The sequence below is a fragment of the Sceloporus occidentalis genome, unplaced genomic scaffold (assembly GCF_023333645.1).
Source record: "Sceloporus occidentalis isolate IW3139 unplaced genomic scaffold, rSceOcc1.0.p SCAF_13, whole genome shotgun sequence".
NCBI lineage: Eukaryota > Metazoa > Chordata > Lepidosauria > Squamata > Phrynosomatidae > Sceloporus > Sceloporus occidentalis.
This window is the reverse complement of record NW_028316993.1, coordinates 12,917,463-12,936,846: the sequence shown is the minus strand read 5'-3', so window position 1 is coordinate 12,936,846 and position 19,384 is coordinate 12,917,463. Positions and strand designations below refer to the sequence as shown.

The following is a 19,384-nucleotide window of genomic DNA, read 5'->3' as shown; positions in this document are numbered from 1 at the left end:
GGTGTGTTGTTGCATCTCTGTAAGTCACATCTGTCCCAGAGGCTAGAGATTTCCCCTCAAGGTCCACAAGCTACTTATGGTTGTGAGGACACCTTCAACAGACTCCAAACCCATGTCATCCTAGTGTATATCTATAGGGTAGTGTCAACCAGGATCTCCTTGAGATCCCCTTCTTCAAGGAGGTCATGACTGGAGCCCTGGTGTCGCAGTGGTTAAATGCTGGTATTGCAACCACAATGTTGTGTGTTCAATCCCAGGGGGTTCCAAGGTTGACTCAGCCTTCCATCCTTTTGTAGGTCTGTAAAATGAGTCCCCAGCTTGTTGGGGGCAATTGGCTTAAAGACTATAAACTGCTTAGGACATTATCACATGAGGCACTTACCACACTGGAATCATTGCCTAAATGCTTCAGAAGTGCAAAGGTGGGATAGCCAGTCACACTTCTGAAGTGTCACCGAAGTGCATCCTGCTCTCCTGTCAATGAATTGTTCACGGAGCAGCCACTTCTGTAATAACGGGATCTTCCATTATTCAAAAAATGGCTTCTCCATGAATGATTCATCGATGGGAGAGAAGCGGGACGCCTCAATGACGTTTTAGAAGCACGAGGAACGGTCCCACTTCTGCGCTTCTGAAGCGTTTGGCCATGATTCTGGTGCAGGAAGTGCCTTGTGTGATAAGGTCCTCAGAGAGTGCTGAATTCACTATGAAGCTGCACAGAAATGCAACTGCTATTGCTGTGACGGAAAGAGAATGGCAAGCGCAGGAAGTCGCATCTGCTCCAGTTCCTGCTTGCTATTCATTACCTGTCCTGTCTGAAAAGCGAAAGGCTTACCTTCCTACGAAAGTGTAGGAAATGACAACGAGAAGGGAATCAAAAGGGTTTTCTCGCAGGCAGGCCAGCCATATCAGCAAGTTCCTGCACCAGCTCTAATTAACTCCCTTGCCCTTCAGATCTGTCGACAGCCTTTCAAAGCAATCCCCTGCTTAGCAATCAGAAGCAGTGCCAGGGTTTTTTTTCCCTTTCTCATTTATTTTTTTTTAAACTATATATATATATTATTATTATTAGGCACATCAAGTGCCGCTGATAACAATCTGTCAATTACACAGAGTGGGGTTGTTCGGCACTTGTGATGAAAATCTCCCATCTGGTCGCAGCAGGCGAGGGCTGCTGTCGAATGGCACGCTGGCCCTTGTGTGTGTGTCTGTGTGTATAGGCTGGCAGGCGGCTGCTCCTCGCCCTGCAAATGGTCCTGGTATTTGCCCAACAGATGCTCCATGCCACAGGGATAAAAAGGGTGGGGGGAAACCCACATGGAAGTGCAGAAAAAAGCAAACATACTAATTGGCTTTAATGCCACCGATCATGGCTTTGAACGCAGTCAGAGGAGGAAGAAATGGGAAAAAGAACCAGCTGCTGCCACTGAATATGTCCAGAGGAAACCAAGCACTTATAGGGGATGGCTTAGGGGAGTTGGGCGTGTTGATCTTGCGGATGGGAAAAGCCGTGTCGAAAATGGAGCAAATTTGCTTTCTGCTGCTCCAGAGACCAGAACACGAGCCGACAGATTCAAATGACAAGGAAAGAGATTCTGCCTAAATGTTAAGGCTGCGTCTGTGCTACAGAAAGAATTAAGTTTGACAGCACTTTTATTGCCATGCTTCAGTGCTATGAAATGATGCGATTTTTAGTTTTGTGAGACATTGGGCCTTCTCGGTGAGAGAGCTCTGGTGCCACAACAAACTACAAATCCGAGGATTCCATAGTATTGAAGCACGGCAGTAGAAGCGGCATTGAACTGTGTTATTTCTGCAGTGCAATGCAGCCTAAGAAGAACTACTTGACCATAAGAGCTGTTTGACAGTGGAACAGACAGCTTTGGGGGATGGTGGGATCTCCTTCTTTGGGGCCTTTAAACTGAGGTTGGATGGCCACCTCTCATGATTGCTTTAGTTGTGTATTCCTGCATGGCAGAAGGTTGGATAAAATCACTCTTGGGGTCACTTCCAGCTCTATGATTCCATGATTCCTTGAAGTGGAGGATATAAATCCAATAAACCAGTATTGCTCAAAGCGGGTCCACTGATCTGTGCCTATGTACAGTTGCAACCCTGTGTCCTTCAAACTCTTCTTCCAAAATCCAAAACATAACACTCATGCTTTCTCCTCTGAGACAGCCATCACTAAGGCCAGCGAAACCTCCATCCTGATCCCTAACCACTGTAATAACTGGGCAGACAGAAGGGAAGAAAATAAACTGCATCTCATTTTCAGCATCTCTTGTTGCCAGAGCTGCTTTCTGTCTTCCATTCTTTTCAATGGCTGTGGTGGTCTTGCTCCTCCCTTAGCCATCTCAATTGTCAGCTACTGGGGCAGAGACAGTGGTTCAAAACAACATAATCCAGTTTGAGACCTCTTTAACTACCCTGGTTCAGTACTAGGGAATCTTGGGCATTGTACTTTATTGTGGCACCAGAGCTCTCTGACAGAGAAGGCTAAACGTCTCACAAAACTACAGTTGCCAGAATCCCTAGGACAATTAAAACAGTCTCAAACTGGGTTATTTCTCCAGTGTGTTTTGGACCAGTGTCTAGATCATCAACCCCGCTCCCTTTCCATATTGTCACAAAGTGTGCAACTAGTTCCATTCTTGCAGAAGGAGTGGTCCAACACGTATTATTATGCTTATGTTTATTTATACCCTGCCTTTCTCCCAGTACTGCCAAGGACCTTGTAGGCATCCTAAGACTAGGCCTCTTTAATATTTCATCTCCAACATCTTATCAAAACTGGATTTTATTCTTGACACAAAGACACCCTACTGCTTCCAACGAAGCCAACAGGCTGCAAAAAACCAACCTATTGACTCTTGCCAGTTTTTCTGCTTTCATCCTTTCTCATCTGCTTCCTTGGATGCACTGATCGCTGTGACACTTATTGGCTCCATAAAATGGGTCCAAATTTACTAACTTTCCCGGTGCACTCTATAATCCGTGCCCTGCCGCCTTCTTTCTTGAAAGCACTCATTCCGCCGCACGCCAGCACTGTTAAAAATAAAACCTTTCTACCCGCTCGAGTCAGGAGGAAGAACCTCAGCAGCTCCAGGTGAGGAAATGTATTCTGTCTCAGAGAAGCAACAAAACTTATTGCTTCTGTCGTTGATCTAAGAAGCCAGGCTCCAGTGTCTTGGTCTATAAAGATCATACTTCAAGGCTGTCATCAACTTCTTCCATTTGTGTACTTGGGCCAGGATCCTATGATCTAAAGCCAGTCCATGAAGCACCTTGGACCAAGTGGCTGCAATCTGATCTTCCCCCAAAACCCTAGAAAACAAAGTATTCACCCCAAAATCCCCTCCACATTCTTAAGCCATTTCACCCTCAGCCGCATAAAAAATCAAGCAGAAAAATCATGCATATTATTTTCACCTCTGCTTTGCAAAAGCATGCCAGTTGCCATAGCTACCTACCAGCTTTCAACTACTTCCCTTTTAACCTCCTTGGCAGGAGTGTCGTTGCTGGTGGCCAGTGCCAGATGCCTTGGCTATTTAAGCTTGGAGACATAGGGAGGAATTCCCCAGGGATGTTCATCTGCTCATGGCCCAGAGCCTCCCGACAACCAACAAGAGAAAGAAAGGGACTCCAAGGGACCAGGTTCTAGTGCCACAGAAAGTGGAGATCCTTCCTGCTGGGCATTTGGAAGCAGCAAGAAAAAGGGAACCCACATGCCAGCATGCCGTGCCCATGCACTGAGCCACTCTATGAGTCACCCTGACACATGGACTGGAAGAGGTACGTAGCCTAGAGAAAAGGCCACTGGGAACTATCGAAGCACAGAACAGCAGAACGAAGAACGCACGAGAGAGAGAGAGGCCAACCCTCAGCTGGCACATAGGTTCGGAGTGCCTGGGATGGCATCTTTGACAGCAGCCAGAAACTGGGTGATGGAATGGCCTTGGGCCATCTTCTGTCAATCACTCCCAGGGAACCCATATCTGGAGCACATTTGCCAGCACTTTATTTCACCCATGGGCCTGGAAGCACTCACACAATGTTTATTGGCACTGGAGGGTATCCTCCTGAGAGACCAATCAGGACCAATTTATACAACCAACTGAACCAGGGAGACCAGACAGGGCCATATGTATCCTTTCCTACTTCTGGGAAAATTGCATTTCCATCTCTCTGTGACTGCCACCCACTGAAGTTCGTAAGCTTCCCTGTCCACCAAAAAGTATGGTGTCGGGGCAAAGCGCATAAGTTGGAAATGACCTGAAAGCACAGGACAGAAGTTGACTCCCAGATTCATTCCAATTTCCCACTCCAATACAAATGAATCCATTATTGGTCCCTTCTCATGGGTTTCAAAGCCAGCTGAAGAATAAAAGCAGCCTCAAAAGAAAACCCCAATAAAAAATAAGACAAAATTTGAGAACGTTTAAAGAGACAAGCAAAGAGCCAGCAGTCACCAAGACAGAGCCTTGGAAAGAAAGCATGTTGTTGTCACTGAAGAGAAACCATGCAAGAACATCACTTGAAAGGCTGGAGGTTAAGTTATGGCGATGCTAGAAATCTGTGGAATGAAGGAACATTTAATGGAGGGAGAAGAATTCTTTTTCAGGACCAATGCCTTCATTCCCTCTGGTTCTTATCTACACCTTGGATGAGTTGGGCTAGCATTGGCTCCAATCAAGCCAGTGGTTGACCACATACAAAGTCAGGATGGCTCTGTACATCAGTGGCTGGAGGATTGAAGTTGAAGGATGCAGTGGCACTCATGTCCTGTTAGTGGGTTTCCCATTGGCAATGCCCAGGCACTGTTGTGAGCAGACTGTCAGACTGTCTCAGTCTCAAAGGTACCACAAGATCGGTCTGAATACTGATTTTCCCAACTGACGTGGCGATGTCTTAGGATACTATCAACTTGGAAAGCTAGCTCAGCCTAAAATTCTGTTCCTTTTCAGACTACCTTCTGGAACAGATCCACCACCCCACCCTGAAGATGGAAACCCCGACAGCTATTGCAACCAACAAGCTCTGCATCCGGTGAAGTCTCTGCAAGACAAAGGTGTCTTCCTTGAAGCTCTGGCACTTTTGTACACTTGCGCCAAGCCCCAGCCTGGCTCCAGCCACCCTCCCTATTCCTTCCCGCCCCCACCAGCTGCAGTCAATGTGTTCCAGAGAGCAAGTCCAATTCCCTCCAGCCTGGCATGTGTGATGACTCCGCAAATAATTAAAATAAAAACCCCTACATTACCCCCACGACTTCCCGGCTACACTAACGTTTTACGTCCAGGTGCCTCGGGGGGTTTTAATTGAATGTCAAACATAATTTGAAGAAGGTAACGGAGAGTTCAAGCCACTGCCCTTCGAAAGCAATCCGGCAATTGCAAATTATCCACACGCCGCCTGGCTTGCTTGCTTGCCGCAGCAGAAGAAGGAGGATGGGTGATCTCTTTTCTCCCCCTCCAACATCCCCAATCTGTCCCTGTGCAGCTTGGCTGTGAAAGGAGATAAAGAAGAGCAAAGAGAGGCAGTCGGAGCTAATGCACTCTGCCAAGGTGAAAAGTAAAAGCACTCAGTGGCACCAGTGTGCAGCTAGAGTCCAGCCTGTGGGATGCCTAGACCTCCTTGCCTTTTTTGAGTTTATTCCACTTCCCTTCCATCCTTCCACTGGAGAGAGGAACAGAAAATGCTTCCCCTTGCTGTATATTACCCACACCATGGGATCATTCACACACCATTTTGTTTGAGCACCAATGTGAATCATCACACTCATGCATTCTGGGTTTGTTATTCACACTTTGGAACCACATCAACCCACATCCTGCAAGTTCAGTTATTCACAAGCACAAGCATTCAAATAAAGATGCAGCCGATGATGTGTATGCATTCAGAACCCCCTTTTTTGGTATGCTGCATTTTATCCCAGGTCTATTTGGTTCCATTTGCATTGGTTATTCAAACTACAGTGGAACCTCGGGATACGAAATACCCGGGTTACGAATTTTTCGGGACCCGAAAAAATCCAATTGGAAATTATTGATCCGGGTTACGAACGTTTTTTCGGGTCCCGAAAAAACTTTTGGTGCTTTTTGCCGCGATTTTACACCAAATCGCGGCTTTTCCCCATTAGCGGCTATGGGGATTCGGCTTGCGAAAGCCGTTCGGGTTACGAAAGCGGCCGCGGAACGGATTACTTTCGTAACCCGAGGCTCCACTGTACTGATCTTTTTAAAACCTCATATCCTGGATTAAGTGGATTTTTTGGCAGCCCCCAAAAGACTTAATCGGGTGCATTGGGGATGTGTGTGAACAATGGAGATTTAACCTGGGTTCATCCTGGATTATTTTCACAGTGTGAATAGTTAAAACAAAAACCCAAAGCAGACCCACTCAGGTGGAAGCCCCAGAGCTTGTTATTTACTGTTTATTATATTTCACTTCTATGCTGGCTATCTGCCAGAAAGGGCCAAAACGCATTGCAGAAATAATCCAGTTTGAGACTGTTTTAACTGCCCTGGCTCAGTGCTAAGGAATTCTGTAATTCTGTGAGACATTTAGCCTTTTCAGTCAGAGAGCTCTGGTGCCACAACAAACTACAGTTCCCAGAATTCCCTGGGAACTACAGTTCCCTGGATTATTTCTGCAGCATGTTTTAGCCCAAAGGGACCCAAGGCGGATCACAAGATAAAAACATTTTTAAAAGACTAGTCAATGGATTTGACAGGCAGGCATAATAAAAATGGTTTTTGGCAGTGCAGAGACAGATCCAGGTAGGGAGGTGGAGGAACAGGCCCTCCAGAAGGAACCATCTCATGGCCCACGGCGAGGCAGTCACTGAAATCATGTCTGCTGGCCCAATGAGAAAATGTTTAATTCCACGTTCGGCTCCTGCTACCGTCTAACAAGCAAATGGCCTCATTCTGCCTGGTTAATAGTCTGTTTGGGCTGAATTGCAGCTCCTTTATATTCTGGCTTGGAATAACAGGCACCTGGGCTGTCACAGTCAAGGGTAATTTGCCACGGGGAAAAGGGGTCATTTTCCCCGTAAATTGTTTTCTCCCTCTCCGCCAACAGCAAGCGACAAGGGCCTTGCACTCACAAGCTCAGAGGGGGAAGGTCGGCAGGGAAGACATGGCAACATGGCTCAGCGGAGGTGAAAGACCATTTCTAAGAAGATGAAGAAGCAGCTTTGTGGCTGGGAGATGACCTTGGGTAGAAAGACCACAAAGAGCACAGAGCTGGGCCAGTGGAGGGCCTAAAATCCTGGAGTTCATGCATAGGCAGTGAGAAGGGACCTTGGAGATCATCTAGTCTGAAGCCATGCTCAGTTTGGCATCTGCAAGTGTAGGATATCCCTGGAAGGTGACAACATTGGTTTAAAATCTTCCACTGAAGGAGGGTCCATTACCTCATGCAGCCACTGGTTCCACTATTAGACAGTTCTAGTCATTCAGACAATCCTCTTAATGTTTAGCAGAGATCTGAGATCTGATTCTTTGCAATAACTACGTATGGATTCTGGTCCTGCCTTTGGAACAACAGGCTGTTCCATCATCTGCAGGACAACCCTTCAAACAGGTGAAGGCCATCCCATCAAAATCATCATCATCATCGTCATCATTGTCATCACTCCCTCCATCTCTCACATCGTTTAATGATTTTGTCCAGCTCTATGCACAGAATACACGTGAGTAAGCAATCCTTCCCACACTACATAATAAACGTATGGAACTCACCACCATAAGATGCAATTTCTAGGAAGGCAGGGGGTTTTAAAAGTGTGGCAGGGTGAGGATGAGAAAGTGAGGACAAATTCATGGTGGCAAGATCATTCAACAACTGTTCATCAGAAAAGCTAAATGGAACCCATGGCCAAGATCTTACATTATGCTTGTGTAGTTATTCTACTCACTAGCCTAACCCTAACCAGAGATTTGAACCTTAGCTTCCCAGAGTCCTAGTCCAGCTCTCAAACCGTCCTTGACAAGGTTTCTTCAGACAAGGTTTTCCATGACTTTCCTTTGAGGCTCACCAGGTGTACTTGGTCACCCAATGGGTTTCCAGGGTTGAACAGGTATTTGAACCCTACTCTCCCACAGTCCTTGACCAACATTCAAACATGGTTTTTTGTGAGATTTTCAGGCAATGTGGCCATGTTCTAGAAGAGTTTATTCCTGACGTTTCAGCGGTATCTGTGGCTGGCATCTTCAGAGAAATTCTCATCCGCTGAAGATGTCAGCCACAGATGCTGGCAAAACGTCAGGAATAAACTCTTCTAGAACATGGCCACATAGCCTGAAAAACCCACAAAAATCTATGGATACCAGCCATGAAAGCCTTCAGCTTAAGATTCAAACAGCTATGCCCTGCTGGCTGGGAAGACTGTGCCACATAGTTTTTGGGCCTGTCTTTTCTCAAACCTTGCCATGCTACCTCTCCAAAACCTGCCACCCAGAGACAAAAAAGGATGCCACTTATCCACATCTCCTTACCGTATTTAATCTCCGGAGAGTATACATCATTCGCATTCCCAGAATGCAATTCGGTCACGCAGCAGTCACGACCGTTGCTGCTGCTGCTGCTGGTTGCGGGTGGAGTCAAGGCATTGGAGAGCGTCTGGTTGGGCTGTGGAGGGGCTGGCAGAGTTTGTGGGGTCTGGCAAGTGCAACCGGTCTGTGAGAGGCCACACGGCTGGCCAGTCCCCAGGCGAAGGCACTCCTCCAGCCAACGGCACAAGACGCTGCAGGTGAACTGGCTGGAGTTGTTGTTGTTGATCAGGAGGACTTCCACGAAACGGAACTCCACCGCCTCTGGCGGCAGCAACCGACTCGCCGCCTCCGGCTCCTCAGCCAGGCAGAGCTGGACGAAGTTCTTGTCAAAGTGGAAGAAGGCGACGGGTCCCTCACCTTGGCAGAGCTCCAAGCGGATCTCCCCGCCGTCTTCCTCTTCCTCCTGGGGCAAGGCGGTGCCCTCTGGCTGGCTGCACGTGTCGTTGGAGAGGTAATGATCCAGCGGGAGCACCATGGGCGAGTAGTGGGTGCAGACCTGCTCCTCCCGGTTGAACTTGAGGTACAAGGAGTACTTGGTGGGGTCGGGGTTCTCCAGGGTCCACGAGCAGCCGGTGGAGACGGTGGGGAAGAGGTCCTTCAGAGAAAAGGAGCCGTAGAGGACCCCGGAGGCCAAGGCGGAGCAGGCGCTGGGAGCTGGGTCAAAGCCCTGGGAGAGCCACAGCAGACACGATATCACAGACAGTAAGAGTGGTCCAGCAGGGTTCATCCTATGACATTTGCCCTTCAGGGAGAGACAGAGAAAGAGACAAGCAGAGCAAAATGGTTAGAACTAGAAGAAGGAGTTGCCCAGAAATTATTCTTCAAGTCTAAACTCAAGTCCAAAGCTCAGTAAAGTATACCAGGCCCTTGGTATCCACTGGGTTTTGGTTCCAGGACCCCTCGTGGATACCAAAAACCATGGATGCTCAAGTCCCATTGTATTCCATGGTATACTGACAATGGTTTCCTTATCTAAATGGCAAAACCAAGGTTTGCTTTTTGGAATTTATATATTTTAAAAATATTTTCAAGCTATGGATGCTTGAATCTGTGGATATGGAGGACTGGCTGTAAGTGTTCAGGTTGGGAGCACCTTGATGTAACTGTCTTTCCTGCACCTCTATCCCTCCCTCTTCTCATGTACTAGCCCTTCCTATGGATGTACATTTTTGGAATATTTTCAAGCCATGGGTGCTTGAATCCATGGATAGGGAATCCATGGACAAATGTAATGTTTTTATGGATGACTTTCCCCAGATTTCTCCAGCAAGCATTGGGCTGGGATCTTTAGTTTGGCGAGGAGCTTAGAATCCTCTCCCTGAAAGCACTAGTGCTTCCACAGTTTAGAAAATCCAGGTATTGCACAGGAGGCAGCCATAAGAACTGTAGAGGAGGCATCAGGGTGCTATAATTCTGCAGCACTGAAAAAGACCTCAGGCTCCATCTTCAAAGGTTAAAGGGGTTCTTTCTTCCCCTCTGTAGAAAGCGACAAAGCCATCCATACACTGAAAGCATAGGACTCTGTTCCCTCACCCACCCTCCACATTTTCTTTTTAATCTACCAAGCCGTTAAACCCAAACAAGTTGGCCACGGGTAAGCGCTGTTTATAGAGTCATAAAGAGCCACATCTCTCAGACTCATAAACTCCCGCAGGGTGCAGAGTTTAGGGAGCTAGTGCATTTTCCAACCTGAGAAGGAGATGGAAACCCAGCTGCAGGAGAAACAAAATGCTGGTTGAAAGAGCTTCTGAATTTCTAATTTCTTCCTGGGCATCAACCTGGAATATTTTGGCAATGCAGATGCAGCCTCCGCAAGCACACTGCTCTCAACCGGCATGGCACAGCTGTTCAAATGTTGGACTGAGCCTCTGGGAGACCAGGGTTCGAGTTTCCATTCAGCCATGGCAACTGGCGGGGTGATCTTTGGGAAATCACACTCTCTCAGCCTCAGAGGAAGACAACCCTCCTCTGGATAAATCTTGCCAAGAAAGCCCTAAGAGAGGGTTGCCACAAGTCAGATGTTGCAGGTCTATAACAACACTATTCTCATGTAGGAATAAAGGATCTGCCAGGAATGAAGAAGGAAGCAGCGGAGAAGGAAGAAAGGAACAAAGGAAGGAAGGAAGGAAGGAAGGAAGGAAGGAAGGAAGGAAGGAAGGAATTAAAAAAAAGAAAGAGGGAAAAGAGTGATTATTGTTGGCCCAGCTAAAACACTTGGCTCAGCTTAAAGGAACACTTTTAGCTCAGGATGAATTATGATTTTTATTGATCCAGCAAAAGCAGCTATTTTCTCGCTAGATCTCTTGTCAGAGGTTCAGGCAGAAGTAGGTAAAATGTGCCTCCCCCCTTATTTTTGTGATCCTTGACCACTCCAGACTTCCAAGCACAAGTTATATAAGTCTCTAAGCAAGCCATCTGCAAAAAACTGGAAATTAATATAGGCTACTGTAATGCACTCTATGCAGGGCTGCCCTTGGTGATTACTCAGAAGCTGCAGCTAGGGCAAAAGGCTGGGGCTCAGCTGTGGTTGGAAATACCATACAAATGTAATATAGTGTGTGTTTGTGTGTTCAAGTTGCCCGTCAACTGATAGCAACCCATTTTTTGTACTTGTAATGTAACAACGGCAGCATGCTTTGGCCAGGTCTGAACCTGTGATTTTAGCAACTCAGTACTCTCCATAGAGTCAGTAACTTCCCTGCAATCTGTCACATGCAGCCTGCAGCTGTTCTTTGTAGCAAAACCAAACAAGGAAGGAAAGCATGGAAGAAGAGGGATCCTGCAGAAACACTCATCCACAGCCACACCAATGAAGCAGGAGCCTGCCCTTCTGCTTCTAAATTTAGAGGCCGGAAGGCGGCCCCTGACACAGAGACAAATGAGCCGCTGTCGAAGACGCAGCTCCGCCGTTGAAAAATGTGCATGCAGACATGGAATACAAGGCAAGGGAAAGGGGAATGAGCATAGACCACATTTGCGCAATTTCTGCAGCAGGTATTCCTGTATGCCTTAGGCTCCCTATGGCTTCCTCCATCCGTCATCACTGAATGCATCTCCACTGCAGAAATAATGCAGTTTGACACCACTTTAACTGCCAGGGCTCAGTGCAATGGAATTCATGGCCCAATGTTATGGATTTGTAGTTTGTTTCGGCATCAGAACTGTCTGGCAGAGAAGGCTAAATCTCTCCCCAAACTACAAATCCCAGCATCCCATTGCATCGAGCCACAGCAGCGTTAAATCGCATTATTTCTGCAGTGCAGCTGCAGCTAGAATCTTCAAGAACTGGCTGAATGGGACTTGCTTTGGTTGAGACTAACCAACAAGGTGTTAACCTCGGTCTCAAAAATATGCAAGTTATAAAGAAGAATAAAAATTAAATCTGATGACTGGCACAGCCGTGAGACAAAAGCAAACGCCAATTCCATAGTGTCCCGGCAAGGAGCATTCAAAAGGTACGGCCGTGTTAGTCTGGAAAAATCAGTCTGCAAAGGGGTCTTGCAGCATCCTTGAGAGTAACGGAAAGAAAGAAGCTAGTAGAATGAGCTTTTGTAGACGTCAGCCTACTTCCCCAAATGCATGTTTTCTTCCACAGCATTGAGCAAGGAGAATTTTGTTTGCATTGTCCCGCATAATGCGCGATGAGAAACCCAATCAAAGTGTACATCTCCATTTGTAAACTAGTCTTGGTTTACTCCACATCTCCTTGCAATACCTTTAACAGACTTTCTAAACATTTGGGGTTTGGTGGTTTGATTTTTGACCCCCAAGTATGCCCTCTGGATTGCCTTTCCTTTGGTTGCAAGGCTTGATCCTCCCCCATCTGTGCACCGAATACAGGAGTGTGTTAATTCAAGGGCAGGAGCAAGGTGAGTGCTTCAGCTTTATTGATCCGGGCGTTTGAAGAATCCAAGGCGGGGAGGGCAGAAGGGAGGAGCTTTTCATCAACACCTCAGTTTTTGGCATCTGGGGTCAGGGAGTCTTGACAGCCTCATTACCTTGAGTCATAATCTCCTTTCGAACAATTAAGATCCAGCAACTGGGAACCATGAATCAGCTGGACCGATGCGTCTAACCATAGATAAAAGTGGCACATCGGGACCTCGGTGAGTTGCAGGGGATTCTGGGAAACCACCCTATTGGATAAGAGCCAGGACTGCAGGCTGTTGCAAGGGCCAGCTTATCCATGGTTCAGTTGCTGCAATTGCCCTCCAAAGGAAGAAGGATCCTACTTTCCACACCTTCCTTCCTACATCCCACAACCATTGTCCAATTGCCATCTGGTTACCACTGTACGCAGGCACAAATCATGCTATCTACATGGAGTTTCCTTTCCGGACAATGTACAATGTACAATGCCATCTGCCAGCCAAATGGTGAAGCACACTGACATATACAGAGTAGGATGCAAATGCACCCTGCCTCTATGCATTGACTTTCCTCATTGCGCATGGGAGTTACACGCAATGGATTATGAGCCATGCACATCTACTCTCAGCCCATAAGTTCTGTACTACATTGGTATTTATTAGAGGGGTTGTATAACTTATACCCAGTGGTCGTGCCCTTCTCAGAAGTCTCTGGCAAAAGCAAAGTCCTAGCTTGTGTGTTTTCCCTTGTTCATCCCTTCTTCCATCTTTGCCACATCTCCCAAAATCCTGCACAGCAAGCATAGCCAATTGGAAGTGGCCATGTTGGCAGAGGAGGATTCTGGGAGATGTAATTCCCCAAAGGTAACTTTTCCAAGCTCTGGGGGGGAAAAGTGCCATTTGAATATGTACTGGATTCATTGGCCTTTATGGAAAATTTGATAAACCATCAACTCTCTCCTACTAAAAGCAATTGTGCATCAGCTACCAAATATTTCCACTCTTCAAAGCTGCTCCCTGCTCAGCTATTCAATACCGTCAAGTATCAAATATTGAAATTAAGTATCAAGGTATCAAGGAGATACTTGGTCAAATATTTATAGAGACAGAATACCTCTGGAGAATATGAGATTTGGTGTCAAAGATACTCAGGAGTATTTTCGGAGCATAATTCACTTCGACTCAGCTACAAACCTGCTTCAGTCGTATTAAATATATATATTTATTACTTAGGCTATTTTAAAGACATGCAGCGGGTGAATCAGAAGTTGAGGTGGGGATTTTAGGAAAGAGTCAACAGTCCCTGAATAAATTAGGGGCTCCTCCCTCATCTAACCGATCATGTGAAATAAAAAGAGGGATGTTAATTTTGGGAAAGGAAACATTAAATCAAGTATTCTTCTTAAAGTACAGCAGGGATGGCACCTGCAAATGGCAGGAGTACCCATTATTTGCCCCCACACCTCTTTGGTTGCCTGTGCCCCCCCCCCCCCAAACGCCAGCCAGAAAGTAACTGCAAACAAAACTAGAAGTAACTTCTGGTTTCCAATTTTGGGGACCAGAAAAATTTTGGATTTTGGAGTTTTTCAGACATTGGGATATGTCCATCGACAAAATGAGATATTGTGGAGATGGGACTGAGTCTAAACATGAAAAGCATTTATGTTTCATGTACACCTTATACACATTGTCTGAAAGTAATTTTATACACAATGTTTTAAATAATTTTGTGCATGGAACCAGGTTGGTGCACACCGAACCATCAGAAAGGAAAAGTGTCACGATCTCAGACGCCCACGCAAACAATTTTGGATTTTTGGAATATTTCTGGTTGTGGGATTCTGGATAAGGGATACTCTACCTCTTTTTCTTCTGAGTAATGGGGTTATCGAAGAAAGAGAGAAAGAACTGGACCAGCATCATGCAGTGTTGAGCGAAAAGCTGGCACCGTACTCTTTATGCCATGCGCACCGTTGCAAAAGACACTGCTTCCAAGTCTGTTTCGAAACGGATGCCAAAGAATCTCTTGTTGGAGAGGAAGGGAGGGAAAAGCTGACTTCTGGAGAGCAACCCAACACGCATAGCCCCCTAGCCTTCAAACCGCTTTTTGATAACTGATTAAGAAAATAATGAGTTCGGGGTTGCCTTATTAATTCAGAACTCTGAATCCATAATGGGCTTAAGGCCACCTCTGAGCAATTCAGCTGCAAAGGGATCCAGGAAAGGTGAAGCAGAGCCAAGGAGAGGTTGAAGGTCTGCAAAGCAGCAGAGAGAAAGAACTTGAGGCTAAACCCAAGAGAATTCTTTAAAAAAATCCTTTTCCTCCACTCATGCCTTCCTGGCCCTTGTACACAAAAGAGATTTGGAAGGGTGATCTGATATAGAAGGAGAGAACATGAGTGTGATACCCAGAGTATTTGGAGGCCCTCCAAGCTGTAGGAGATGTCTCTCAAAGACACAGAAGACTAGAAATATCTATCAGTAATCTTCAAGAGTTAAAAGCAGACAAGGCCTGGTCTTTCCTGCAAGAAGCAACATGCAACAAACATCTGGTTTCTCTTCTTACATCTTCACAACAACCCCATCAAGTAGCCTAGGCCAGTGATTCTTAAACCATCTCATGTTTAGGACTGGCAAGATTCTCCATCTCTCCTCCACAATGTGCCAGGAACTGCTACCATATTTGTGCCCACTGACTACGCCTCTTTCTATTTTCCCTAGAAACTGCCCAGGCTAAAAGCTTAGGGGACTGGCACTGGTGCAGTGACCACTATGTTGGGCAGTATCGGGTTAGGAGACTAAGAGATAGTGGTCATTCCAAGATCGCACCATGGATTTTCTTTTTAGCAGGGACTGGAATCGGAGGTTTTCCAGTCCCAGAACAATACATGGTCTTTCACCATCCAGATTCCCCGGACTGTCCTTTTCCCAGACCCAAAAGGACGGATGAATCCTCTCCTTCCAAAGTCTGCAGGAGCAACAATTAAACTTTTTAACAGGTTGAAGGTTCCTTCTGCACTGTTAAAATCAACAGTATATGTGTGGGAGGTCAAATCCTGAAGTGGACTCCTAGCTATTTCTATTTGGGGTGCATGCCTTGCTTTTCAACACTTTTGGCAATCAACAGTACTTCAGGGGGTCCCACAAACAGAAAGCTGACCTACTCCAGATCTGCCACAGTTGCTCACTGCTGTTTTAACCTCTTCCAAAATCATCTCGCAATGGTAGGCAGGTGTGAGGAGCAGGGCCCAATTTTGGGGCGAGCAACCAAAACCAAAAGAGCCAGCATAGTGTATTGGTTTGAATGTCAGACTTGCACACCTGGAGACAAGGGTCTGAATCTCCCACTCAGCCATGGAAACCCTTGGATAGGTCTCCTTCTCTAAACCTCTTTCAAATCCAAAGGAAGACCATGAAAAACCTCCCCTGAAAATATTTTTGCCAAGAAGACCCTATGGTAGGGGTCCCTTTGCTTGCTGTCAATCAGAAGGGATGTGAAGATGGAGAACAACAACCTAAACCACTGCATTTGTGGACATTTTTGTGAGCATTTTTGCTACTTTGAGTGTACAAAGGACCCCCCCCCCCCAAATGGTGTGAATGTTTTAAAAAATGGAGTGGGCTGTAGGGATCATCAAGAAGGCCACGAAATGAGGTTTAGGGCTACATAAAGCCCATAAGCCAGACCTTCCTTGCTTCTCACATAATGTAATGCTTTCAAAAATCCCAATGTCTGAAGGCAGAGGATAAAGACACCCAACCCATCGCTGGCGCCTCCAGCCCACAAAATGAGGTTATCCATAAATCCATCATCCATCTTGTTGGACTGGCCGCTAGGCAACGTGACCCTCCCGCTTGAAAACAGCGCACCAGCCATGTTTGGCGCACCTCCAAGGACGTGATCAACCCAATTAAGCACTTGGCAGCCGATAGCGCACAAACATTATGGGAAGTGCATGTGGGATGGGGTGGGTCACACATTGTTCCAGCCAGTTGAGATCTGGAAAAGTCTCCAGTGTAAGTACACACACACAAACATCAGGCATGGAAGACATTCTGTTGCAGCCAGCAGACCTATCGAAAGATCATTGCTATCTCCCCAAATGTGCTCTAGAACAGAAATGCATCTCCCCTTGGGCTTTCATAACTTTGAGAGGTTCACATGTTGCTTTCCAAAGAAAGAAACCAGCTTGAAAATGCCAGCGGCTGAAGTCCACACCGTTGGACAAAAAACCACAATCAAAACATAGCAAGATTATTTAATCAATAGGAAAAATGAGTGTAAATAGCACCAAAATTGCTCAGTTTTTCTAAATGCAGTGTAAACAGCCACCTAGTGTTGCTCTAGAGCAGTCGTTCTCAACCTTCCTAATGCCGCAACTCTGTAATATGGTTCTTCATGTTGTGGTGACCCCCGAACCATAAAATTATTTTCGTCGTGGTTCTGAAGTCCATTGAAAACACATGTTTTCCAATGATCTTAGGCAACCCCGGTGAAAGGGTCATTCAACGCCCAAGGAGGTTGTGACCCACAGGTTGAGAACCGCTGCTCTAGTGGAATCCAAATCTTCTGGGAAGATCGTGAGCAACAGGTGAGTGATTTACTCCATTTTAAGGGTGGTACACCACTGGTTCGGTATTGGCTTGGCCATGCGTCATCTGGACAGTTGGCACAAGAACTCGAGATTGGGCCTGCATTTATGGACTTATCATTGTGAGAATATGGGGGAATGGAGGCAGAGTCTTGCCCTTCCCAGCAAACTCAGGCAAATGCATACTGCTGCAGCATCTTCTAGCTTATGTGTTCTCCTTTGTTAATAGTATTCACCATCTTGGACATGCTGTGATGTTGCTTGGCTACACATCTCCCAGTTGTCATCTGTGAAATGTGGAGGGGAACATGTCGCTGGGGATGAAAAAATTGCAAATAATCTGTATATACCTTTTTCCCCCCTTTCCCGACCAACGACCAAATGTACAAACAATGGGAAGAGGAACGTCAGGAACAAACCCTTCTAGAACATGGCCACATTGCTTGAAAAACCCACAACGGGGGTCATGAAAGCCTTTGACTTCAAAATGAGGAGAGAGGACTCCCCACCCCAGAAGATATGGAGCAATGCCTGGGCTGCTCTCTATGAGGATCATTCTCAGCTTGCACCATGTTGCACCAAGCAGGGACTTGGTCGGAAGCAATGCAAGGCCTGCTCGCTTCCAGCTCCCCGATTAAACAGCCCCGCTGGCCTTAATGCAGGTTAAATCAGCAAAAGGCAGATCGGCTCCGAGCTTCTGCCTCTTGAATTTCCAAATAATTAGCCCAACTACTGAGGAGCGAGATGGAAACGCACACAACAATTAGGAGCCTGCGAGCAAAGTTGTGAGTGAGCGCTCCCGCCTATTGTACTGGCACAAAAGCTGATTTGCTCTTGTGAGAGGTGAGTGCAGAGCTCTTCTGGAAGAGGAGGAAAATCAATAGCGTTTTCGATTCAGGGTGAATTGCAGGAGCAGAAAAGTGGGGCGGAAAGGGGAGAGAGTTTGTGTGCTACGTGTATAAACCTGGGTGCCATTTGCTTGGAGGTAATTAAAGACATACAAAATGGAGGCAGCAGGTGGTTCGGAAAGTCGTATCCATACAAGTCTGTGGACGAACCTAGACAACATGTGTTTGGCCTCAAGCAAATTGCTCCCAGGCTCAGTTCTATACCAGTATAATGGGCACAAGTATGTTTTGCTGCAAAGAGGGCATATAGGGGCATCACTATGGGGCTGACACCACTGCTTCCCAAACATCTGTTTTGGGCAGAAACAGGTTATGGAGTTTGCCAGCATCCCTTTAAAATGCTGAAGCCCAGCAGAAAAGATGGAGTGACTTGGGTGAGTCTCAGTGGAGAGAGAGAGACCTCAGGGATATATAGCTATAGATATAGATAGATATCTATATCTATAAATATATATAATTAAATTTGTTAATTCTTTTACAGTTTTCTTTAGAAACATCGCATCTTACCGAATTTTCACTTTAACAGCATGTGTATGTAAATACATTTAGGCTGTGTGAATGACACTGTAATTCAAAGATATGGTTTTATACCCCTGAACTCCACTCCAGCCAGCATTGGATTTGTTCATTGTTTTAAGGTGTGTTTTAAAATTGTGTATTGTTTAATTGTATTTTAGGGTGGGGCTGGGACATTAGGACACGGGACTGTATTGTTTTAATGTGTAAGCCACTCCGGTTTTGTTGCACAGAGAGGCGAGATACAAATAAATTATTATTATTATTATTATTATTATTATTATTATTATTATTTTCCAGGGATCTTCAATGATTTAATGATGTAACTCTCATTAGTATGCAGGACCTTCCCCCTGCCTTTAACCCTTTGAAGTCCTCAGATGAATGAAGGACCCATTCATCACAATGGGGAAAGTTTTTCATGAGGAAAAACAAACAAGGTAGAAGATGCTGCAGCAGTTTGCTTTTGCCTGAGCCAACTGGGAAGGGCAAGATTCAGCTCTCATCCCTCTTCCCTGCTGAGTGCAAGCTATTTTTGCAGCTTGAACCCATTTTGCAACATCTAAAAGGAGTGGAGTTAAAAGGGAGAAAGTGCAGACAGAGAAACGGGTGCATTATAAAAGCAGCTGAAAATGTAGGATGGAAGCAGATATATCAGAACTGTCCCTGCCAAAACGGGCCGGTTGGATGATATGGGAAAGGCAGGTTTAAATCATAATTACCATAAATATTAGAAATACCCATCCTGAAGCTGAATCCCATCCTGGCTCCAAGATACAGCTTGAGCAATTGTTCTCCCAGCTCCTCCTCTCAATTTGTTCCATGCATACAGAACAAACGCCACGTTCCTGGTTTGTCAAGGCAGCCGACGTTGGGCAGCAAGGAGGAGAAAAGGGGGGATAACGTATTCCTCCAGGGTACTTTTTCCCCCATACTTGTCT

General features: G+C 46.1%; 1 protein-coding gene across 5 annotated transcripts in view; it reads right to left on the bottom strand.

Annotated features, from left to right (window-relative positions):
* Positions 1-19,384, bottom strand: part of ADGRB2 (adhesion G protein-coupled receptor B2) — a 124,592-nt gene that overhangs the window by 85,743 nt on the left and 19,465 nt on the right. For all 5 annotated transcript variants that reach the window (XM_089479336.1, XM_089479337.1, XM_089479338.1 and 2 more), the window contains exon 2: positions 8,502-9,300. In XM_089479336.1, coding sequence (XP_089335462.1) covers positions 8,502-9,285 — 784 coding nt within the window. In that variant the 5' untranslated portion in view covers positions 9,286-9,300. The remainder of the gene's footprint in view (positions 1-8,501; positions 9,301-19,384) is intronic.